The sequence below is a fragment of the Mustela nivalis genome (genome assembly GCF_964662115.1).
Source record: "Mustela nivalis genome assembly, chromosome: 16".
In the NCBI taxonomy this organism is placed as follows: Eukaryota; Metazoa; Chordata; class Mammalia; order Carnivora; family Mustelidae; genus Mustela; species Mustela nivalis.
The window spans coordinates 64,843,451-64,868,353 of NC_139035.1; the positions used below are offsets into that span (position 1 = coordinate 64,843,451).

General features: G+C 45.5%; 2 protein-coding genes across 2 annotated transcripts in view; one reads left to right on the top strand and one right to left on the bottom strand.

Annotated features, from left to right (window-relative positions):
* Positions 1–1,411: 1,411 nt before the first annotated feature.
* On the bottom strand, positions 1,412–2,550 carry APCS (amyloid P component, serum). The gene is made up of 2 exons (XM_082701780.1): positions 2,343–2,550; positions 1,412–2,230 (listed from the first exon to the last, which is right to left on the bottom strand). Exons 1-2 carry the CDS (start codon positions 2,404–2,406, stop codon positions 1,620–1,622), a joined length of 675 nt encoding a protein of 224 aa, XP_082557906.1. The 5' UTR covers positions 2,407–2,550; the 3' UTR covers positions 1,412–1,619.
* Positions 2,551–9,585: 7,035 nt separating this feature from the next.
* The window catches only part of OR10J5 (olfactory receptor family 10 subfamily J member 5), a gene marked incomplete at both ends in the record, with an annotated part of 53,455 nt that continues 38,137 nt past the window's right edge, over positions 9,586–24,903 (top strand). The window contains 2 exon segments of the mRNA XM_082703063.1: positions 9,586–9,680; positions 15,317–15,377. Coding sequence (XP_082559189.1) covers positions 9,586–9,680; positions 15,317–15,377 — 156 coding nt within the window.

The window sequence follows — 24,903 nt, forward strand, 5'->3', positions numbered from 1 at the left end:
TCCGCTCAGTGCTGTATTTGCACCCGGTCTAGTGTCTGGCACAAGAGTAAGTGCTCAATTAAAAAAAAAAAAAAGGGTAAAGCCACTTGACTGTACATTGACTGGATTTAAAAAAAAACTGTTTTAGGTTCCTTGACCAAGAGGGGTGTTCAGTCAAAGCCATTTACCGATGAGCCCCAGCACAGTGTCTCCGTGAACGTGTCTGTGTTCCTAGAGGAAATCTGTCCTCTACAGGGAGAGCCTGGTCTCTGCTTAGCACACATGGTGCTCACAGTATAGGAAAGGTGGCTGACGTTAAACTATAAAGCCTTGAGTCATGAGCTGGAGAATGGAAACAAATTTTCTACATTGCTGAAGTCCCTGTCTAGCCAGCTTGATGTTCTGGGTGGTTTCTACGTCAGCAGAGAGGTTGCCGTGTTCTTAGGAAGTCCCTCTGATCTAGTGGAGCACCCGGGCAGATCTCGGATTCTCCCTGCTGGACCCTATTGCTGCGCTAATGGGATTCCTGGGTTCTAATCTACTTCCTTGTAGCTGGCACCTGTCTCCTCGTTGACCCCCGGTGAACGAATGCAGGAGTTGGAAGTAATGCCTCCTGTTATCGTTTTGAAGCTCTCCTGGGTGTGGTCTTTCTGATTTCCCTTGGCTTCATGCCCCCTTATCAGGGCAAAGTCTGCCTTGTTTTCCTCATGCAGTGAAATTCTCTTTGGGGTCCTTCTCTAGGAAGGCACTGTCTTTCTGTTGGGGATGGGCCAGGAACTGTGGTTTGTGGCTCTTGTGATGGAAGGAACTATTGATAAAACTGGGCGAGTATTTTGTAGTACTACAGTTAGGATGCTGGGTGCTCAGGGTTGTACCTGAAGGAGGTAAGTGGGGATCAGGTTATGGAGGACAGTGTCACATGAAGGGTTTAAATTACATTCTCTGTGAGAAGAACTGGGAGTCGTGAGCAGTATTCCTGAGGACTTCAGGACTGTATCCTGAAAATCAAGTGTCGTATGATACCACTGGGAATTTTTAGAAAAAGACATGTTTGCCGCCTTGCACAAGGACTCCAGACTTCTACACATTTTTAGTTTCCATTCCTGCTGCTAGTTTCCCTCATTACTTGATGTCAGTGTCTACATTATTTTTACTTATCTCATTATAGTTTTTTTTCTGCTATAACCTCAACCCTCTTTTTGATTTTTAGCTGGAAAACCAAATAGGATCCGTTTTGAAATTTTACACACATTTGGAATTAATACGAAGTAGTAGCTTGTCGGGATTGCCACTGCCCTACTCGGAGGGCTCTGGCTTTGCGATGTATCTTCCTAGTTATGGGCTCCCCTCCTATCCCACTTTACAACCCGGTTGTTCTGGATGATTAAAAAAACCAAAAACCAAACACAAACAAAACCCACTGATTTCCAAGTAAGTGGATCAAAGCAAAATGCTTAAGACCATGCATACTAAACAAATGCAGGTGGGATGACACAACACACTTTCCTACTCAGCGACACAGAGACAGGAAATTCAAAGGCAAAAGCACTCTGGATATGGGATCTCTCATGGCGTTGTCTTGAGCGGGTTCCTCACACATTGGTCATTTCGCTTTCAGGGGCTCCTGTGGACTGAAGACCTCAGTCCCAGACCAGGGGCTTGATGACCACGTAGCCTCGACTCTCATAGTCCAGAGCACTCCAGTCCAGCACGTTGGGACCAAGGAGGTAGGAGCCATGCCGCACAGAGAGGATCTGTTGCGCGGACAGCACAGAGTCCCACATGTACAAATCCCCGATCTCCCCCACGAAGGACTGGTTCACATCAAACCCCCCTCCATATGAATCCTGCTCCTGCCCCAGGACGATCTTGGGCTGAGTTGCCACTGAGTAACCCTTCTTCAGGCCCTTCTTCACCAGTGGCTTCCCATTGACCCAAAATTCAGCAATGCCCGTGGAAGACTCCCAGGTAACACAGATGTGTGTGGGGCTAGGGAACACCTCAGCAACTTTGAAGGTGACTTTGGTTTTTCCAATGTGCAGGGAGTACTCCCCAGCTCTTTCCTTGAAGACAAGGATCTCATTGTCCTTGCCCTGGGCATTGTAGGAGAAGAGGCTGTGGGGACGGCTCAGGTCGCTATAGGCTCGGAAACACAAGGTAAAGCTCTTCAGAGGCTTCTCCAGCTTTGCAGTCAGGGTCACATGGTCAGTAGAAGATTCTTGAGGGAACACAAATACCTTCCCACTGAGGTCTGGGGGTGGAAGTAGAGAAAAACGACCTTTACCCTACGCGCAGGGAGACAAATAACTTACCCAAACCCCCTTCTCATCTTGTGCTCCTTGACCATCCCACGACCACCCTACCTGTGTGAGCAAAGGCCCCCAGGAGACTGGCAAGGGCAGAGACCAGAAGCAGCAGCTTGTCCATGCTCTTGGCTTGGGGTTGTGTTAGCAGTGGAGGGACTGGGGTGAGGGCACAGAGAGCACCGTGGTTGTCCCCCAGCTTCCGAGGCTCACGCTCTTAGACCTCAGGCTCCGCAGGGTTTATATGCAGCTGTGGGGGAGGATGGGGGCTGGAGAGCACCAGGGATGTGTGAGGCATTTGCCAGCCTGCTCAAGTGCCCAGGGTCAGAGCTGCTGAGTAGAAGAGGGCCGGGCCTGGCCAGGAAACTCCTGGGGGTTACTTATTAGCTACAAGGGACTGCTAGGATGCCGCCCCTGTGACCTGTTCTGGGCTGGGAGAGCAGAGGTGGAGCTGGCAGGGAGGGGTCTGGTTGGCCCAGGGAGGTAGGGCGGCTCACCCTGTTTATGTGGGAGCCTCTGTGGGTTGTGTGTGGAAGGTCTCCCTCTCCCCATGGTTCTGTGGAGTGGACTTCTGTCTAGGACATCCTGGGATTCTGCTTTCTGTAGATCCTGACAAGTCTCTTCCCCTTTGATTAATCAACATTGAGCAACAGGTCTTGCCTTTGATAAGGGACAAGAGAATTCGAGGGAGTCTGCTTCTCCCTCTGCCCTTCTGCTGCCTGAATTAGACCCAGGTCCTTCAGCGTGGGAGTCGGTGCCGCTCGCCCTCCGCTGCAACTTGCAGCCGGATCCTGCCGTACTCCCGCTGCCTCTCTCCTTGCTGGTCCTCGTGCGTGTTGGGCTCTCCTGATCTCATCACTTCTAGTTGTTGTCTCTTATCCACTTGTTTCGTACCATTTTTCACAATTTCCAAAGACTGTCCTGATGTCTCGATGAGACCTGATTTTCACCTTTAACTCTCCGTAAGGTTAAGACCAAAGACTTGAGTAGGATAGACTAGCAGTTGACTATTGTGAATCACTAAACCTCTGTGAACCTTGGTTTCCTTTTCTGAAAAGCCAAGAAACATCTATGAGCTCTGTGTTCTTGTGAGGCTAAATGAGCTACTATAATGTGCACAGAGTGCACAGCACGGTGTCCGGGTATTACTTTGAATTCTTGATGGACATTACCATTGTCTGTCTCCTATTACCGATAACTAGTGTATTTATCTCTTATCCTTTCTTGACTGAAGCTGACCACCTTCTTCATTTTGAGGTGACCTATTTTACTTAATTATTCTTACATATGAAAAGAGCCCAGTATATATTTGTGGAATCAAAGGATTCAAACAGGGTGAGCGCTTTTTACATAAAACTGCAGCAATAAAAAGTAAATCCAGGGGAGTGATAGGAGCAGGTCATGCTGAAAGTAGGAGTGGGGAGGTAACCTCCCCCAGGAACACAGGTACTGTCTGATTTCCTTCCCCAGATGGTAATTAGCGGGTGCCATGAAAGTTAAGGGAACACAGGGCTCACCAGCTGCTTCTGGTTTCCATCATAAATTGTTCCGTTAATTTTTTCAAATGCAATATGAAGTTGTGTCTGGCCTGCCAGGGGTGGGGTTGGTCCTGGAGAGGTCAGAGGTAAGAGTTGATACTGCTATTAGGGCCACATTCCAGGGTTAGAGCTGGACTTGAAAACTGTGTTTAGACACTGAGTAAAAAGACCAGCTGGGAAGTAGGTCTCATAGTAGATGGGAAAAGGCAGCGGCAGCATCAGTGGTAGGGCGGGGGGGCACTTCTCCTTTTTAGTTTCCTTCCCTGGAATATGTTTCTTAGCTCTTGGCAGAGAACAGTCTGAGCTTTAGGAGTCCTCAAATTGGAAACCAGATCTTTCCTGTTGCAGAAAGGAAGGCTCTGATGTCAGAGGAAAATGAATCTGGGGGCCTCAGAACTGGGTGGAATTCTCTAAGCAAATGACAGCTATGGTGACTGAGAGGCTCCTGGGTGCCTCCCTGCCAGTGGAAGTTCAGGGGAGAGCTGTGGTTCCTGTCTGCGTGGTTCTGGAAGGCTTGAGGGTGTGGAGTAAGAGCAGGGCCACCAGTGTGCCTCAAGTTGAGTGGTCTCAGTTCCGTCAGTTGGCGGTCAGTAAAGTTTGCTTTCAGGAAGCATGGGGCCGCGGGAAGAGAGCAGTGCCGGGAAAAAGTGTAGCATGAACTCAGAGCTGGAGAAAGCTAGAGGTGTGAACATTACCCAAGGGACTGAAGAATATTTGACCCCTTTCAAGGCCTTGGGTGTTTATAGAATACAAAGTCCTAGTAATGATCGAGAAAGACTAGATAGGCAGAGCCAGAAGGAGAACATGAGCTTGACCAGCATTTTGGCACTAATAAAGGGTTAGTTGCCATGTGTTCTGTTAGCTGTGAGGAAACCTGAAAGTATTTGTAAGCAATGGAAAGACCACAGAGATGTCCAGAGTAACTGAGCACTGCCTTCATCGGTGCTTGTGTAAAATCAAAGGCATGTAATCTTAGACTGATGGCAGGGTCTTAAGATTTCATTTTTTTTTTTTTAGATTTTATTTATTTATTTGACAGAGCAAGATCATAAGTAGGCAGAGAGGTAGGCAGAGAGAGAGATAGAGGAGGAAGCGGGCTCCCTGCCAAGCAGAGAGCCCGATGCGGGACTCTATCCCGGGACCCTGAGATCATGACCTGAGCAAGCCAGCCAGGCATCCTACAGATGAGCTTTGTAACAGTATATGGAATATGGAATCAGATTTTTCTCTAAATTTATGATTGCATATGTTTTGGAAAAATATGGTGTTAGTGGTGCAGTATTGAGGGGAGGAAGTTCCTTTGGAGGAGGTAGAGGGAAGTCAGGTCATTCAAATGCTGCATTTGACATGATAGTGTGGTTTAAACTTTGAAAAAACCAGTGGAGACGTTGTGATAGATATGTGCCACTTGGGATTAAAACACAAGTTTTGGAAGAATCGGCATATAACAAATGGAAACAAATGGATTGGAATGCAAGTTGGCGCAGCCACTTTGGAAAACAGTGTGGTGATTCCTTAAGAAATTAAAAATAGAGCTTCCCGGGACGCCTGGGTGGCTCAGTTGGTTGAGCGGCTGCCTTCGGCTCAGGTCATGATCCCAGCGTCCTGGGATCGAGTCCCACATCGGGCTCCTTGCTCGGCAGGGAGCCTGCTTCTCCCTCTGCCTCTGCCTGCCATTCTGTCTGCCTGTGCTTGCTCTCTCTCCCTCTCTCTGACAAATAAATAAAATATTAAAAAAAAAATAGAGCTTCCCTATGCCTCTGCAATTGCACTCCTGCATATTTACCCCAAAGATACAGATGTCGTGAAAAGAAGGGCCATCTGTACCCCAATGTTTATAGCAGCAATGGCCACAGTCGCCAAACTGTGGAAAGAACCAAGATGCCCTTCAGCGGATGAATGGATAAGGAAGATGTGGTCCATATACACTACGGAGTATTATGCCTCCATCAGAAAGGACGAATACCCAACTTTTGTAGCAACATGGACTGGACTGGAAGAGATTATGCTGAGTGAAATAAATCAAGCAGAGAGAGTCAATTATCATATGGTTTCACTTACTTGTGGAGCATAAGGAATGACACAGAGGACATGGGGAGAGGGAGAGGAGAAGGGAGTTGGGGGAAACTGGAGGGAGAGACTATGGACTCTAAAAAACAATCTGAGGGTTTTGGAGGGGCAGGAGGTGGGAGGTTGGGGATCCTGGTGGTGGGTATTATGGAGGGAATGTATTGCATGGCCCACTGGGTGTGGTGCATAGACAATGAATTTTGGAACACCGAAAAGAAATTAAACAGCAACAACAACAACAAAAAACAAATGGATTCTCTCCTTCAGTGGAAAAGAAGACAAAATGTTGGGAGGCAAAGCACTGACTTGGATTCTTGGGGTTGGAGGCAAAGAAAGGGAGATAGCAAGTTTTGGCAGAGAGAAAGGGCAGTGCCCATAGTGTCATGGAAACCGAGTTAGCATGTTTCCAGGAGAGACTGGCAAGCAGTGTCCAGTGACATTAAGTGCATCAGTGAGATCTCAGTAGAAAAGATGCTGGATTTAGCAATAAAAACTTCATCGGTGACCTTTGGAAGAGCAGTTTCCTTAAAGCGAGCATGGCAGGAGCCAGGTTGCAGGGGATGATGGAGGGAGAAAAAGAAGTCGGCTTCCCGAGGTTCAGTAATTCTGACAAACCACAGAAGGAAAGCAGCAGGACTTCTGGTGGGACTCAGGATCCAGTGGGTTTTTTCATACTGATTTTAGATTCTGTTCTTGACAGAGCTATTGTGTCTGTGCCCCTCACCCTGTAATATTTCACCCAAGGACCCAGAAGAAGAACCTGTGTCCTCCTGAGATTGTGACTGACCTTTCTACCAAATACTTATTTCAGACTCAAGAGACCAGACTGCAGGCTGCTGGCAGACTCCGAGTCCCCTTCCCAGTTCTGGCAGAGTCCCGAGTGGGCCTCTGTCTAGGTCCTGTGGACACATAGGAGTCTGTCCTTGATCTCACTTCTATTCCTAGTTTCGGGGTTCATTTGTAAAAGAAAATCCTGGACAACTTTGTCATCTTTTGGGCTCAGTCCTATGTGTAGACCACACTACTTCCATGAGATCTCACTTCTGAATTCAGAGTTTGAAGAAGAGTCTTCTCTAGAATGTCCTAATAATTACCATCTCCTTGCCACTCGACCCTGTGGGTAAACGGCATCTGGGGGAGGAGACACAGAAGTGAGAGAAAATGGTGGGGACGCGAAGTAACGGTGTTAAGTGTGCTCTGGACAGGAGTGTGTGTGTCTATCGTGGCAGAGGGGTGTGTTGATGAAGCAGGGGTAGGCTTCCCACGTATTTTGGCTGGAGGAGCCCTTGGTGGGAGCAATCCTGTTTTACTGTTGTTGCCTTGTCTTCTTCTGTGCCATTTCTGCCCATGACCTAGAGTCCCTGGCAGAACAAGAATTTTCTCATTTTGACCTATTTAAAATTCCTGTCCCCAAAACTATAGGATATAGGGAAAAAGCCTCAGGGAAGCTGATGGTTTATCTCACCGGGTGTCTTTAGCTTTGTGAACTGCCCTGTCTTCTGCAGGAAATGCCACATTGGCTCCCTCTGCATTAGCCTGAGTGTGCTGGCTGGTTCTGAGACCACAGGTGCTCGTCATCGTTCCACGGTGCCCTCTGGTCTGGTCTCAGAACCAGCCAGTCATCCTGTTCTTGATTTTCCTGACCCCACACCAACTGGCAGGTGGTCATTTGGAAATCCCTAGGTAGTCTCTCCCACCCCCTACAACCCCCCTTTCTTTATTATCAACTCTTAACTCTTTATTCTCAGGGGTGTACAGCCTGCCTCCAGTCCGAGGTGGTCCACACCTGTAGGGTGGGGTACAGAGCATCTTCTCCCCAGTCAGCTCAGCTCGCTAGGACCGTGTCTCTCGGGTCCAGGCCACTCCCTCTGCTCGTCATGGGACCCAAGGATATCTGGTCTTGAGGAATAGGAAGGTGTGTGGCATTCGGCATTGGCCTGGTCCCAGCACTGGTCCAGATGCCCTCCATGTCCCATTTGTACTTTGGTGACCCTGTGGTGGCCCATTTCTTTGCTGCTATCTTTCCTGCCGTGAACTGATCCTGCATGGACACTACTGTCCCTGAAGCAAACAATTTTTGATTTCCCACACATATATTAAGGTGTTCATGGGCTTGGTTTACATTTCCTTCATGAGCACACACTTCACCTTGACCACATTTAGGATAGCTGCCTCTGTAGGCCTTCTCTGACAGCTGTACCTGTCACCTCAGGGGGTCATGGTCTAGTATGGTGTGCCTCTTGTTTACCTCATGGCCAAGCTGATGAATTCCAGAGAAAATACACCATAAGACCAACACCATCATTACTCTGCCATGAACCTCAGACTGTAAACAAGTTCATGGAGGTCAGGGGTACCATGTACAGAGCTGTGGACAGAAGCATTTCTTATCAGATTGACTCATTTCATCAGGAGACCTTTAGTCCTGACCAGTTGGCTTTCCTGATTACAAATAGTTTCTATCTCATGGGTAGACAGAATAGAAAGCTAGGCTGTGACCAGCTTCAAGGTCGGATCCTGCTCTTATGCTCTAGAAAGAAGGCAGGAGCTGGGATTTCAGCTGAGGACACATGTTACTGTGGGATGGGCAGCCTCCTAGGACCCTTCGATGGTCTGTTCTCAGGCACGAGCATTTGCATTGACATCCTGGCTCCCGCTTCCCTTGGCCATTTGGTGCTTGGCTTTTGTTGGAGGTTGGAGCAGACCTCGTGACAAGGACAGTGTCACTTCACTTATAGAATCCCAGGGACCATCTGAGACCTTCCCCATTTGTGTGATTTCAGTATAGGATCCTTAACACAGGCATTTCAGAAAGACTTGCCTTACCATTTGTTTGAAAAATAAATAGTTGCCACAAAGAGAGACCTTTCTTTCCATGAATTCATCCCCATTGGGCACTCAGGGTGTACTCAACAGATTACCCTTTACTTTTGTAGGAGAAAACAAAGATCTTTTTAAAGCTTTTATTTGGCAGAGAGCACTAGCAGGGGAGCTAAAGGAAGAAGGACAGGGAGAAGCTGGCTTCCGGCCGGAGCAGGGAGTCTGATGCAGGGCTCGATCCCAGGACCCTGAGATCATGACCTGAGCTGACGCCTAAGGGACTGATCCCCCTAGGACTCCCCACCCCCAACCCCCAGCAAAGGCCTTTCTAAACTACAATATTGTCGCAGTCCCCGAAACTGAGCTCAGGGAGAGCAGATGGGTGTCTCTTTGGAAGGAATGGTGCCTTCACATAGGACTCCTCTTTGGGGAAACGTATCTTGTTTCTTAAAAGCCTGTGAGAATTGTTAATTCCGCAGTGGCAGCTAATTCTGGTCAAATGGCTTCGCTTACTCTTGGAGTGTGAACCGCGGTTTCCCCAGGTGGGTGGGTGGGGGCTGAAGGAGTATTTTTCTCCCACGAATTTTCCCGTCATGGTTCTTCTGAAGAGCTCTATTCTGTTCATCTCTTACCCCCTTCCCCCCTTGGTTGGATAGTTACATGTTTAATGAAGAAACTCATGTATCTCCCCTTCGAGCTAGCAAATACGTCGGGGGATCCTTGATATAGTAACACCTACTTTACACGCTCCCGTGTTTCTGAAATACGGGACTTATTTCAGTGCCAAAGTCATTCTTTCCGTTTTCTGTCATATCTTCTTATCACGTTTTTAACCACAAAATTAGGATGGTGGGGGCATGTCCCAGGGACCTACGATGATCCCGCCCTTCAACAGACCACTGAAGGTCAAGGGCCCGGGCACAGTGGGTGCCTTCTCCTGCAATCTCTTGTCTCTCACCGCGGAGATCCGGTGAGTCCATGAGCGATGCCAGTGTCCCTGGGACGGTCAGCACGCGCCGCCCCTTCGGGCGGCCCTGAGACGAGGCCCGTGGATCCCGAAGGGCCCTTGTGTGGTTTTGCAGACTCTGAAGCTGGGGGCATGATGTCGTGAGTGTGGGCACGTCTGCGTTTTTAAATCAAAGTTTCAAAGATTTTAAAAAAATATATAAAGCTCTGCCAAAGATAAAAATGTGTTGCTCTAGACCAGGATTGAGTAAAACTATTTTGACAAAACCCACAGTAAGAAGCGCGTTTCCGTCGCGGGGCTCTGGGCACACACGTGAATGGATGTGTGCATTGATCAGAACTCCCCGGAAACGACAGGAAGCCTGAAGTCAGAGGAAGATCACGGGACGTTTGAGAACTGACCAGGCGTGGGTGGCAGAGAGGAGGGGTGAGAACGGAGTGGGGAGGGTCTGTGGTGGGGCTGCTCCCCTCAGGGTGGTCCTCCCGGTGGACGGCTGCCCCCTCCTCCCTCCCCTCCTCCGGGGCGGCATTCGTTCCTTCTCTCTCCCTGCTTCTACTCTTCTTTGCAAATGCTTTTCAGATTTTAGTACTAATCGTGGTGTATTTTTTTTTAAAGTGTATCTTCTAATGGAAAATTGTCACACTTCCAAAATCTATGTGCTGAGTATTTATAATGAACCATCACGGCTCCAAGCCAGGAAGAGCCTGTGTCCTTGAGGAACTCAAGATCTCGAGAGACAAATGTGGGGGAAAAATAAGCAGGTGCCGGACAGGTGCACACGGGGGAGGTGCTAGTGGGAGGGGCAGTGAGGGCAGTTCCGTTCCGAGGATCGTCCACTCGGTTCTACTTGGGGCGGGGGTTCCTGAGAGAGGACGAATCCAGAATGGAAGCTGAGGGTCGTCGAGGAGGAGAACTGAACTTGGGCAGGGTGAGAAAGGGTGGCCAGTTCCGACTTGGCCAGGCCTGGTTGCTGGAAAGTAGACCCACACTGCGCTGCAGGCACCCGACGTGGGGCCTGACCCCGTGTGGTCTCTGCCTGGGTGAGGTGGTGAGCACTTCCTGAGAGCAAGGCCTGGGAGTGTGGTTTCTGGGGTACCATAGCTGGTAGAACCATCTAGCCACACGTCTTCTGGCCCCTCACAGTCTCTCCATCCTAAAGAGGAAGAACCCAGTAGAACAGACTGCTGGGGGCTCCTTTTCTTCCATCAGGTTCCTTTAGTTTAAGCTGCCTCCTCTCCACGCCAACGTTCTCCTCCCCAGCAAGCCCAGTGACAAGTCCGGTGCAGTCTTGGTGAAGGGTACGGAGCCTTTGAGGGAAAGAAAAGGTAGCTGAAGAGAGGAGTGTCCGTGAAGGGCCAGAGGGTGGGCGTGGCAGACAGACCCATTCTTAGAAAACCAGATCTAGATGGTACCAGACACCCACTCAAGTGTCTGCCTGTGTGTGGGTCAGGTTGGGGGAAGGGAACTACTATTTGGAGGTCTAGAATGTGACCAACACTAGAGTCCAAAATCACATCACTTAATTCCTAAAAATCACATAGAACTTCACAAGACATCTGCTTGGCTTTTTCCTGATACTTTCTGTAATACTTCTGCAGGTGCTCTGTACCCCAGTGAACCCTGCTGTCATCCGCTCCTCCGTCGTGGTTGGTGGGACAACTGCCTTAGGTGCTGCACTGGCCTAAGCTGTCTGCAGGTGTCCACCTTTAACCCTCACGACCACCCAAGAGGGGCTCTGACACCTGGCATTTCAGGCGCTCTGACGGTGGAGCCCACGCTCCCGAGAGCAGATGGAGGGGCTTGGGTGCTCGTACAGGGTGCGACAGCACGGGGCTCGGGGGGAACTGGGCCTCAGACCTGTAGGACTCTACGTTCCACAACCAGACTTACCCCCCTGCCTCTCCCCATTTATCTGTCCTCACAGGGTGGGGAACCATATGCACAAATTTTCAGCTAGCTGAGCCCATCCGTTCGGGCCCAAACATACCTCCATTCAAACAGCATTCGGAGCTTTCTCGAAGATCTCCTCCTCTGCCCCTGTTAAACAAGGGGTACATGCTCACCAGCTTCCTCAGATGTTGACAGTGTTTCGAGCTCAGGAATTTGAGATTCGTGGGAGGTGTTGCCTCTGTATTACAATACCAACAGATTGCAAAGCATTTCTGTGATTTCTTTCTTTCTCTTTTTTTTTTTTTTAAAGAACTTTGAGATACAACTTAACCAGAACATTCATGCTCTAAGTACATCAGTGTTGTACCTCCTGCCCTGGAGACAGAGCCCGGGCATACTAGCAGTGTTCCGCATTCCCTGCGGCCCCAGCCGCCGGCCCCCAGTCCTTGTGGAGGCGCGCCTCTGGGTTTGCCCTTCTGGATGTCCTTACGTGTGCAGAGTCGCCCAGTGGGTGATCTTTCTGTAGCTTCTCCTACTTTTTCAAGGCTCACGTGGTGACGCGGCAGAGGTCTATGGTATAGGAGGGTACACAGGTACCTCCCATTCCTTTTTATTTATTTATTTTTAAAGATTTTATTTATTTATTTGACAGAGATCACAGGTAGGCAGAGAGGCAGGCAGAGAGAGAGAGGGGGAAGCAGCCTTCCTGATGAGCAGAGAGCCCCATGCAGGGCTTGATCCCAGGACCCCGAGATCATGACCTGAGCAGAAGGCAGAGGCTTTAACCCACTGAGCCACCCAGGTGCCCCTCCTCTTGTTCCGTTTAACGGCTGAATAATCTGTTGGGTGAATATACCATAGTAATTGATTTTTGGTTCAATCACCCTTTCATTCTTGGGCTAATTCCCACTTGGGTGTAGCATATAATCCTTTTTATATTGTGCTGGAATCTGTGTGCTAGTATTTTGTGAGTTTTTGCATCTGTGTTCACAAGAGACATTGGTCTGAGGGTGAGTCTTTTTGTTGTGTGTTCGTGTGTGTGTGAGAGAAAAGCCCTTAGTTGTGGTGTCCTGGTAAAGACAGGCACGTTGTAGATAGTGTGGGAAGTCTGGTGGACCCTTCACCCAGTTTTCCCCAGTGGTTACATCTTCTGTAATCATAGTGTGATCTCCAAGTCAGGAACTTGAAATAGGTCCTGGGTGTGTGTGGTTCTGTTGTCTTGTCCCTTGTAGAGACTCATGCACCTGTGGGGGAGATCCCCTATCTTCCCATTCATAATAAATGCTTGACTGTCTCCTCTGCCTACAGGAAGAGTTCTATTAGATAGGATTATAAGTTTTGCTTCAACTGTCTAACATAATTTGGAAAACTGGAGAACGGATGTCCATACATGCGCGTTATATAATTTTTGGCTACCGTGGTCATTCTTTCTTGCTAATGTTATAAGGATTCTTTATTTCCTTTCAATTTAGAGGAGTTTTTTTTTTTTTTTTTTTGAGGCAGGGGAGGGTCAAGCACAGAGGAGGGTCAGAGAGACAGGGAGAAGCAGACTCTCCACTGAGCAGAGAGCAGGACTTGGGGCTCCATCCAGGACCTGGGGATCATGACCTGAGCCAAAAGCAGATGTTTAACCAACTAAACCACCCAGGTCCCCCTTGAATGACTTTTTTCAGTTATTCTTTTAGGGCAGGTCTGCTGGTGACAGTCCTTAGTTCTCCTTTCTCTGAATATGTCTCAAGGTCTCTTTTCTTCCTGAATACTCCTTTCATTAGATGCAGAAGTCTGGCGTGACAGCTCATTTCTTTCAGCTCCTGAAAAATCTCATGCCCCTCCTTCCTGTCCTTTAGTGTCTGGTGAGAACTCCACTGTCACTCCAACTGTTTTTACTATTTCTGTCTGCTTTCAAATATTTTTCTTTTCCTTTTGTTTTCAAAAAGTCTATGATGGGTCTCAGTGCAGATATTTTCTGGTTTATTCTGCTGGGGGTTTACTCAGATTGAGTCTGTAGGTTTATGTCTTCTGACAAACTTGGGAAACTTTGCCCTGTGTCCTGACCCTCTCTCCTTCCGTGGCACTCTGACCCAGATAGTAGGTCTTTTATTATAGTCTTGTTCCTCAGACTCTACCCACTGTTCTTGAGCAGCTCGTCCCTCAGTTCAGATCAGAGACTTTGTGTTCGAATTCACTGATTCTTCCTCTACGGTTCATTCTGTTCTGTTGAGCTTATCCATTCAGTCTTTCTGTTATTTAATTCTGAATTTGTTTGGGTCTTCCTCTTTGCCCTTCCTCTGGGACTTTGGTGCTGAGACTTGTTTCAAGCATGTTCATGTAAATACTTTTACAGTAGCTCCTTTAAATTAAAAAAAAAAAATTATTGGGTGGGTAGGGCAGGAGCACGAGTTGGGGGGGTTGGGCAGAGGGATACGGAGAAGCAGACTTCCCACTGAGGTGGGAGCTTGATGTGGGGCTGGATCCTACGATCCTGGGATCATGACCTGAGCCTAAGGAACTGAGCCACCCAGGCACACCACTCCTTTAAAATTTCTGTCTGATAATTCTAATGTGTCGTGTTGGGTTACAATCGATGGAGTCTCCCCGCCCCCCCATTCAGTTTGAGGTCTTCCTATGTCTTGGTATGATGAATTCTTGATTGGAACTTGGGTATTTTGAGTATTACATTGTAGGACTCTGGATCTTATTTAAAAGATGTTTCAGTGGGTCTCCTCTGAGACTGCTCTGCAGGAAGGGAGTCCCCACTTGTTCACGGCCAGGTGTGGCTGGGAGTCCAGGTCCTCTGGGCAGCCTCTGTGGACAGACGGGGTTCTTGTTAATGCTGGGGGTCAGTGAGAGCTCGGGCTCAGAGTAGATGTGACTGCCATCACCTTGTGGGGAGATGTAGGGACACCTCTTCAGTGCCTTCCAGTGGGCCCTATAGGGGGTGGCCTTGTTCCTGCCGAATGTGGTGGAAATGCAGACCTTCTGTTTGGCCTCCTTGGACACCACCCTTGTAGGGAGGGGTGAAATCACTTTATCAGCACTGTATGAAGCAAAAGAACCAGCTCCACACCAGGTTGCCCCGGAGGCTGCTGGCAGGGCAGTTGTTACTGCCTAGCAGGCACGATGGAATGCAGAAGCAGGAATTTAAACTTTGACACCATTCCAGTGGGTGTTGGGTGTCTCATTACAGGTGAAGGTAGAAACCCAGGCCCTCTGCCTGGCCTTTGCCAGCAGAGATGCATCTGAGGAGGCCATTTTTTCCTGTGGTATTCTGTAGGAATGGAGTAGTTGTTGTTCCAGAGTGTTCTGTCTTGTTAGGACACCCCCTTCCTGGTCTTCTGTCTAGAGGGAACAAACTTTCCATGGGGACTTCTTGTCTGCACCCATCGACTTTTCTATTGTCCAGTCTGGGATATAGGAGGCAGAAAGAAACCTGAACGGACTCACTCTTGTCCCCTTCCTCAAGCTCTGTGGTCTCTGGCTGGTCTTTCTTCCCCCTCTGCCTTTCAGTATATTCCATATACAACATCCAGGCTTTTTCACACTGCTTGGAGAATACAGAAAGTCCTTGTGCTTCATCTTCCTGGAAGTGGAAGTCTTAGCTTGGTTCTATGTGGTTTCTCTTTGAATATAGAGAAGAGAATATGCAATTGTGCTATCTTTTATAGGTCCTATCTAATTACCTTTAGGGAACTAGTTAATCTCATTGGGATTCTCTCATGTGTGAGTCCTTTTTCTCTTGCTGCTTTCAGGCTTTGGCATTTGGGCAGTGATGTATCGAAGCATGAATATCCTTGTTTATCTGAGAGTGTGGTGAGCTTCTTGACTGCAGATTGTTCTTTTTATCAAATATGGGAAATATTCAGGTATCCTCCTCTGACTCCATTATGTGTATGTTGGTCTACTTAATGGTGTGCCACATTTCTTAGAGGCTCTTAAAAAAAATAGCAAAATGAATAGAAATGAAGACTGTGTAATTTCTGTTGCTCTGTACTGTGGTTTTCAATGTGTTTTGCTGGCTCAGATCTCTCACTGGGCCCCTGCAGTAACTGTCATTTGTCACTGAACTGTTCAACTCTAGAAACTTGTAGCTTGTTGCAATTTTTAATCTGTAGATCCATGGTTACTCTTTGTGATTCTTGAAACATGGTTTCTTTGGTTCTTGTAGCATTTTAGTAACAGCTGCTGTGAAGTCTGTCTAAGTCCAACATCTGAGACCCTTTGCAGTAGTCTCTGCATTTTCTATTCCTGTTTGTGTCACACATTTTTTTGCATGCCTTACAACTTTCTGTTGAAATATTAAAAAAAATTAAAATAGAGCTACCCTGTGACCCAGCAATTGTACTACTGGGTATTTACTCCAAAGATACAGATGTAGTGAAAAGAAGGGCCCTATGCACCCCAATGTTCATAGGAGCAATGTCCATAATCATCAAACCATGGAAGGGCTGAGATGCCCTTTAACAGACGAATGGATAAAGAAGACGTGGTCCATATACACAATAGAATATTACTCAGCCATCAGAAAAGATGAATACCCAACTTTTGCACCAGCCTGGATGGGACTGGAGGAGATGATGCTGAGTGAAATAAGTCAAGCAGAGAAAGTTAATTATCATATGGTTTCACTTATTTGTGGAACATAAGGAATAGCATGGAGGACATTAGGAGAAGGAAGGAAAAATGAAGGGGGTGTAAAACCAGAGCGGGAGGTGAACCATGACAGACTGTGGACTCTAAGAAACAGACTGAGGGTTTTAGAGGGGAAAGGGTGGGGGAACGAGTGAGCCCAGTAATGGGTATTAAGCATGGCACATATTGCGTGGAACACTGGGTGTTATATGCAAACAATGAATCATGGAATACTGCATCAAAAACCAATGATGGACTGTATGATGACTAATATAACATTAAAAAGAAAAGAAAAGAAAACCTATGTAACAACTCGGGGTACTGACCTCTCTTTTCAGAACTTCTTGTTCTTACCTGTTGGCTAGTGTAGTGACCTGGATGAACTAATACGTGAGATCACCCCTGACCCTTCCCTGGAGTGTGAAACCTCTAGTGTGTCTGCTCAGATAGCTTCCATTTTTAAGGCTAGATTTTAGTGGTTCCCTTTGGATCAGCAGAGCACAGTGCTGAGGCAGTGATAGGTCAGAATTTATCCTTCTTTCCTGGAAGAACATCTGTGGAATGGGCTGGGGGTGGGCCTTGCTGGCTCTTCGCTGGCTGGCCCACCAATGCCACAGAGCAGGCATTGTGGACGAGGGAGTGGGCACTGGCCTCCTCCAGAACAGATGTTCTATGCCATGAAGCTGAAGGGATGGATTCGGGCTTGTTCCCCACCTGCCGCATCCACGTGCCACAGCTCGCACCGAGCATGGCGGGGTAGAGATGGTGCAGACTGCAAATAGCAGTCTCCTGCTGGTTTGTTTTTTTTTTTTTTTAAACCAAGTTTGTTTTGGTCAAGTTCCCATAGATTCTGCTCAATGAATGGTTCAGTTTGTGGTACGTCTCTGAAGATCGACCAAAGGGCTTAAAATGATTCTTGGATAGTTTTGACGGGTTGAATAGGTACATATTCACATGCGTGGTTTTGCTGAGCTGTTCACATTGCTTTTGCTTACACTTTGAGTTTTGCTTATTTTTCCATAGTTTCACCAAATGCTGTTCATTCTGAGTGTCAGACTCTGGGTTTGGCACAAGGGAGGCAGACCTAAGTCACTGCCAGTCCTCAGAAAGGACCATCTAGTTGCTCTCCCTTACGTGATAGCCTAAGAGCATTGGAGGGTGCGTTATGGAGTCCTGCAAAGACTGTGAGTGAAGGCATCTGACTCTCACTGGAGGTGGAGGGTTGGCTGAAGGTTAGCTTGGTACAGGAGGCAGTACTTGAATTGGGTTAAGAAAGATGGATAAAAGTCTGCTTTTGGACCAGGAAAAGAAGGTATTGTAGACAGTTGGAGAGTATAGGAAGTTGGTTGCTGTGTTCAGGAACATGAAGATGAGAGAGAAATTACAGAATAGCTGAAACCATGGGAAGGACTTGGGATTAAAAAAAATAAAATTAGTGACTATGTTTGACCTTGAAGACTGTGTGAAGGTAAGACGTGGGGTGTGTTACTGATGCATTAATATACCGTCGTGTGGCTGGGGTAATGTAGCCATATTACATGATGTAATTATAGCTCAGTGTAGTTGACATTCAGTACGCTGTGCATTTGATCTCTGTGGCTTATTTACAACTCATGACAAGTTTGTACCCTTAAACACCATCCGTCTTTTACCTGCACCTCCCAGCACTTTGGATTTTATTCTTGTTGGTATAGGAATATTTTTGATGGGTTTTAGAGGAGGGAAGGAGAGGTGCCTGACAGAACTGGCTGGTGAAGATCAATCAAGGACACAAATCAGGAGGCTGTGTTACAACTCACGGGCTTCCTTCCTCAATAAAGTATCTCTTGGAGTCTTTACTTGAGTGCTGCCTGTTTCTCGAGCATGCCAGGACTCCTCCCTTTTTGCTTTTTTGCATTCTATCTTCTCTGTAAAAATCTGGGTGAGAGTCCGGGAGGGTGGTTTCAGGTTAATGCTTTGGCAAACCAAGTAGCCAGTGGATGGTAAGGGGCCATCTCTCTGAGACAGTGGCCTGTAAGTTGAGATGCTTTACTCCTAAAATTCTGTATGCTAGAGATTTCAGGCAATTTTAGAAGCCGAAGTTTCCTTGGGACCCTACCACCATGACTTGCCCAAAGAAAGTCTCCTGGGAACGGCAGAAGAGCAGTGAGAGATTGGGGAGACTGAGGAAGGGAGGAAGAGCAGTGTTTTCCAATGATTACACCATTTATTTTTCTCAGTGGTCTTTTACATTTGCCACGTGGTTCCCTACATGCCCATTGAATGTATCTTTAAATCTAAAAAGTTGCTAAAGAATCAATAGGTTTCTGAACTCCAGGAAACATATTTGTTTGGCCCACCTACCTTGTGCAAGGAAGACCCTCTGGTCTTACCATCTTTTGAGTTTTGCTTTTCAAGAAGCAGAGAAGATCTAAAAACTGTTAGATGAGGATCGCACGGTCCCGTAACAGGCTTACCTACAGAATTTCCTGGCACACTCTTGTGGACATTGACTTTTAGCTCATGTAAAATACAAGTGCCTGGTCTTGCTTGGCAAGAACCTGTCCTCCAAGTCTCCGTTTGAAGACCTTCTGTGTTACTGCTCTGTCGTCCGTAGGGTTTCAAAGTCCTGTGCTTCGTTTTCTGCCTTTGGGGGACATGGAAGAAAGACAATGACAAAACCTTACCTTCTTCACTTCAACAGTTTGGAAGTGGTACCTGTTCCACTCCATTAGGAGGAGTTCTTGTGGCCACACATAGAAGCATGGAGGCTGGGAAACTGAGCTGTGGTCTGGGCAGCTGCTTCCCAGTAACCATGGCATCCTCTGGAAAGGGGGCACCAGTTGTTGGTGGATGGCCAGACAGCTGTTTCTGCCAGGACCCTGTGATCTTTAGAGCAATACTGAATTTTCTGTACTTTCAAGAATTTCTTATGATTAATGTTTAGGAAAGTTTCATTAAATGTTACCTTCTACTATATGAAGTAAACTTAGCTTACCTAGTTTCATGGTAATCCTTTTAATGTACTGTTGATTTGATTTGCTGAAATTTTGAGGATTTTTTTTTGAATCTGTGTTTGAGAGAGAATGTTTTGAAGTTTTCCTTTCTTGTAATATCTTTATGATTTTGGTATTTGGATAATGCCATCCCCAAAGAAGGAGTTAGGGAATGTTGCCTTTTCTGTTCTCTGGAAGAGCTTGTTAGATAACCAGCATTATTTCTTCCTTACATGTTTTATATAACTCACCAATGAAACCTTCTAGGCCTGGTGCTTTCTTCCCCAGATGGCTGCTAATTATTAATTTAAAAGGTTTAGGCTTCCTTTTAACTTCTCAAATCCTCATGTGGTACACTTTTTTTGAGTATAGTTGACCCAGTGTTCGTTTCAGGTATACGACTAAGTGATCTGACAAGTTTATACATTACACTGTGTTCACAAGCGTAGCTTCCATCTGCCCCGTTACATTGCCGTGACAGCATCAGTGACTGTGTTCCTCCTGCTGTACTACTTATTCCTGTGACTTGTTTCATAGCTGTTGGCCCGTTTCCCTCTCCTCTTCACCCATCTTGCCCAACCCCGCGGCCCCTCCCCTCTAGCAACTGTTAGTTCTGTATTTATAATTTTGATTTGGCTTTTTGTTCATGAGTGGAATCATATGGTATTCCTCTTAGTCTGACTTCCTTCACTTTGCATAGTACCCTCTCAGTTCAAAAAAAAAAAAAAATACCCTCTCAGTCCAGCCATGTTGTCTCGGATGGCTTGATTTCCCATTTTTTTATGGCTGTGTCGTATCCCACCGTGTATTTATGCCACATTTTCCTTTTCCATGTGTGTTGATGGACACTCAGGTTGCTCCCATGTCTCAGCTGTTATAAAGCTTCAGCAAACATCAGGCTGCATATATCTTTATGAGTTAGTGTTTCTGTTTTCCCTGGCTACATACCCAATAGGGGGATTACTGGATCATATAGCATTTCTATTTTTAATTTTTTTTAAAGATTTTATTTATTTATTTGACAGATGGAGATCACAAGTAGGCAGAGAGTCAGGAAGAGAGAGGGGGGGAAGCAGGCTTTCTGCTGAGCAGAGAACCCAATGCAGGGCTCGATCCCAGGACCCTGAGATCATGATCTGAGCCGAAGGCAGAGGCTTAATGCATTGAGCCACCAGGCGCCCCTATTTTTAATTTTTTAAGGAACCTCCATACTGCCTTTCCCCGCCCCACCATGGCTGCTCCAATTCACATTCCTACCAATGGTGCATGGGAGTTCCTTTTTCTCGACATCCTTGCCAATACTTGCTGTCTCTTCTCTTGACTGTAGCCATTCTGGCAGGCATGAGGTGATGTCTCATTGTGGTTTGGATTTGCATTTCCCTGATGAGTGATGTTGAGCATCTTTTCATGTGTCTGTTGGCCATCTGTAGGTCCTTGAAAAAAATTTTCAGGTCCCCTGCCCATTATTTAATCAGGATTTTTGGTGTTGTCAGTTCTTTATATATTTTGGATACTAACCTCTTATTGGGTACCTCATTTGCAAATCTGTACTTCCGTTCAGTAGGTTGTCTTTTGTTGTTTCCCATGCTGTCAAAAACCTCTTTATTTTGATGTAATTCCAATAGTTTATTTTTGCTTTTGTTTCCCTTGCTTTAGGAGACCTATCTAGAAAAAGGTTGCTATGCCTGAGGTCAAAGAAATTACTCCCTGTGTTCTCTTCTAGGATTTTTGTGGTTTCCAGTCTCACATTTACATCTTTAATCCAGCTGGAATTTATTTTTGTGTATAGTGTTAGAAGTAGTCCAGTTTTATTCTTTTACATGTAACTGTCCAGTTTTCCTAGCACTTTAAAAAAATTTTTTTTCTCTGTTGTATATTCTTGTCTCCTTTGTCCTGGATCAATTGATCTTGTAAAGGTGGGCTCATTTCTGGGGTCTCTATCCTGTTCTCTTGATCTGTGTGTTTTTGTGTCAATTCCATCGAGTTTGTAGCATCACAGCTTTGTATTACATCTTGAAATCTGGAATTGTGAGACCTCCAGCTTTATTTTTCAAGAGTGCTTTGGCTACTCAGGTGTTCTGTGGTTCCATACAAATTCTAGTTTTGCAAAAAATGCTGTTGGTATTTTGATAGGAATTACACTGAATCTGTAGATTGCTTGGGGTAACAAGGACATTTTGGCAATGTTCTTCCAATCCGTGAGCATGGACTATCTTTCCGGTCGTGTTATCTTCAGTCTCTTTAATTAGTTTTTTATAGTTCTCAGGGTAAAGGTCTTTTACCTCTTTGTATAAATTTATCCTTAGGTGTTTTATACTTTTTGGCACAATTTTAAATGTTTAATTTCTGTTCAACTTTGTTGTTAGTGTATAGAAATAGTATTCTTAATGTTAATTTTGCTTTCTGCCATTTTACTGAATTCATTTATTCTTGTAGTTTTTAGTTTTTTGGTGGAGATCATCAGGGTTTCTATGTGTAGTATTATGTCATCTGCAAATAGTGACAGTTTATCTCTCTCTTTTTTTTTTTTAATAGCAATGTGGATGCCTCCTCTTTCTTATTGTCTGATTGCTATGGTTAGAACTTGTACTAGGTTGAATGAAAGTGGTGAGACTAGACATTCTTGTCTTGATCCTGACTTTGGGAAGCTGTTTTTCACCATTGAGGATGATGATAGCTGTGGCCTTTTCATATATGACCTCTATGTTGAGGTATATTCCTTCTAACCCCATTTTGCTAAGAGTTTTTGTTATGAATGGATGTTGAATCTTACCAAATGCTTAAATTTATTGAGGCTTATTTTATGGCCCAATACGTGATGTATTCTGAAAAATGTTCCATGCGCTCTTAAAGAATGTGTATTCTGCTTTTGGGTGGAATGTCCGCTATTATGTCTGTCGGTCAATAGGTCATTTAGGGACATTGTTTCCTTATTGATTTTCTGGCTGGGTGATCAATCCGTTGATGTAAGTGGAGGGTTTAAGTGCCCCACTATTAATGTATTACCATCAGTTTCTTTCTTTGCTTTCTGTATTTGCTCCAGTATTGGGTGTGTGGATATGTACAATGGTAATATCCTCTTGTTGGATCGATTTCTTTATTGTTATGTAATGCCCTTCTTTGTCTCATGTTACAGTCTGTTTTAAAGTCCATTTGGTTTATAAAAGCATTGCTACCCTAGCTTTTTTCCTACTTCCATTTGCATGGTGAATGCTTTTCTATCCCTTCACTTTCGGTCTGTTCATCTTCAGGTTGGAGAGGAGTCTCTTGTAGGCAGCATATAGATGGGTCTTTCTGCCACTCTGTCTTTTGGGGCATTTCAGCTATTTACATTGAAAGTAATTGATAGGTATGTACTGATTGTCATTTCAAAAATTTTGTTTTCTGGTTGTTTTACTAATTCCTTCTTTTGTCTGTCTTTGTGGTAAGTATCTGTAATGTTTTGTTTGGATTTCTCTTTATTTTTGTGTATCTTGGCTTTTGGGTTTGTGGTTACCATGAGGTCCATATTTAACATTCTTGGTAAATAACAGTCGATTTTATCTGATTGTCATTTACTTTCAAACACATTATAAGGAAAACAGATCTTTCCCCTTTCCCTTCCCTTTTTACTCCCTTTTCCACATTTTATAGAGACATTGTCATATCATACATTTTTATTTGTATTTTGTCTAACAGCCATTTCTTTTCCATTTAAAGAAGTCCCTTTCATGTTTCTTGTAAGGCTGGTTTAGTGGTGATAATCTTCTTTGTTTGGGAAACTCTTTATCTCTCCTTCAAATCTGAACAGGAATGTTGCTGGGTTGAGTATTCTTGGTTGTAGGTTTTTTTTTTTTCTTTTTTTTCCCCTCTTAGCATTTTGTATCATCCCACTCTCTTCTGGTCTGCAACGTTTCTGCTGAAAAATCAGCTGATAATCTTCTAGGTTTTTTCCTTGGAGGTAACTCTTGGTTTCTCCTGACAATTTTAGGATTCTCTTCATCTTTAACCTTTCACATTTTAATTAGTGACACAGTGTGGGCCTCCGTGGGCTTCTCTTCTTCAGAACTCAGTGCTTCTTGGACTTGGATTTGTGCTTACCAACTGAGGTTAGGGAAATTTTCAGTTATCTCTTCAAATAAGTTTTCTACTTTCTCTTCTTCTGGGGCCCCCACAGTGCAAATGTTTGTTTGCTTGATGTTGTCCAAGAGATCTATTAATCATTTTTAAAATTCTTTCCTTTTTGCTGTCCAGCTTGTGTTTCCTGTTACATGTCTTCCAGATCACAGACACAACCTTTTGCATTCTCTTGGTTACTGATGGTTCCCACTGGTGTGCTCACTTGTTATCGTGTTCTTCAGCTCTGATTGGTTCTTTTTAATATTCTCTCTTTATTGAAGGTCTCATGGAGTTCCCCCACTCTTCTCTAGTCCAGTGATTATCGTTATAATCATCACTTTAAACTCTTTATCAGGTATATTACTTATCTCTGTTTCATTTAGATTTTTTCACTGACTTTTTTTCTTGTTCTTTGAAGCCTTATTTTCTCTCATTTTGACTGTCTGTGTTTGTTTCTATGGGTGAGGCAAAGTGGCTACTTCTGAAGTTGAAGGGAGTGGTCTTGTGCATGGTGACCCTTCTGCAGACTATGTGCATGGTGACTTTTGCTGGTGGCTGAAGCTGTGGCTGTATACGCTACTCTTTTAAACTTTGACTTTTTACGGGAAGAATAAAGAAAAAAAAAGGGGGGGGGGGAGAAATCTTAAAGTAAAAAAACCCCACAAAAATTAAAATAGTAAAATTAAAACCCCACCAAACTGCAGCTTGTTCTCTGGTCCCCAGCACCCTGGTGGTGTGGACTTGTAAGCCTTGGGCATGCTGGGGTGGCAAGCTCGCTGTGCCAGTCTGACCTGCTGGTTGTGGTAGCCAGATTCTCACCTCATTTGAGGTGGAGGTCAGACAGCATGTTCCTGTCATTCCTTACCACTTTTCAGTGTCCTTTCCCCCCATGTTTGACTACATCTAGGGCTGGTGTGGGTCTGTGGATCCTGGGTCCACTGAAATGCAAACTCACAGAAAGAGCTGGACCCACCCAGTAGGAGTGCTGTTCTCCAGTCCCTCAGACATGGACCATGTTCCTGCAGCTCCTTCACTGCTTGGCAGAGTTCTAGAATTATCTCTTATATGCTAGCTTTTCTTTTAAAACATAGCTTTCCCCCTCTGCCCTCAGTATTGTCCTTCCCTCTGCCATTCTCAGTGTTGGGGTGTAGGTTCACCTTCTGACCATGTCTTCCTCTCTTGCTCTTCTCTTATCCTTTTGTCTTCAGTTCAGGAGTTGTTCAGTCAGCCCTCAGATCTTTAGGAGGAATTGACTTATTAAAAGGAGCAATTTGGTATCTCCTGTGAATTGTGAATTCAGTCTTCCTACCTTGCCATCTTCTTGAACTGGAACCAAAAAAGATATAGGCCTATTTAGATCTATTTCTTCTTGTGTCAGTTTTGGAAGATGGAGATTTTCAAAGAATTTGTCTATTTCTTCTAAGTAACTATTGGTGACACAGAGTTGTTTGATTTTCCTTTTTATCTTCTTAGTGTTCATGAAATCAGTAGTGACATTACCTCTTCGACTTCTATCAGTGACTTTTGACTTTGCTAGCTTAGATAGGAGTTTATCAATTTTATTGGTCTTTTCAAAGAACCAGGTTATGGGTTTCACAGGCTTTCTCTATTTCATTGCTTCCAGTTTTATTAAT

Bases quoted from the DNA above. Each gene is read 5' to 3' on its own strand.
- APCS (XM_082701780.1), bottom strand. From the start codon at position 2,406: ATGGACAAGCTGCTGCTTCTGGTCTCTGCCCTTGCCAGTCTCCTGGGG. The intron at 2,231-2,342 runs GTAGGGTGGTCG...TTCCACCCCCAG, and splicing joins GGGGGCCTTTGCTCACACAG to ACCTCAGTGGGAAGGTATTT.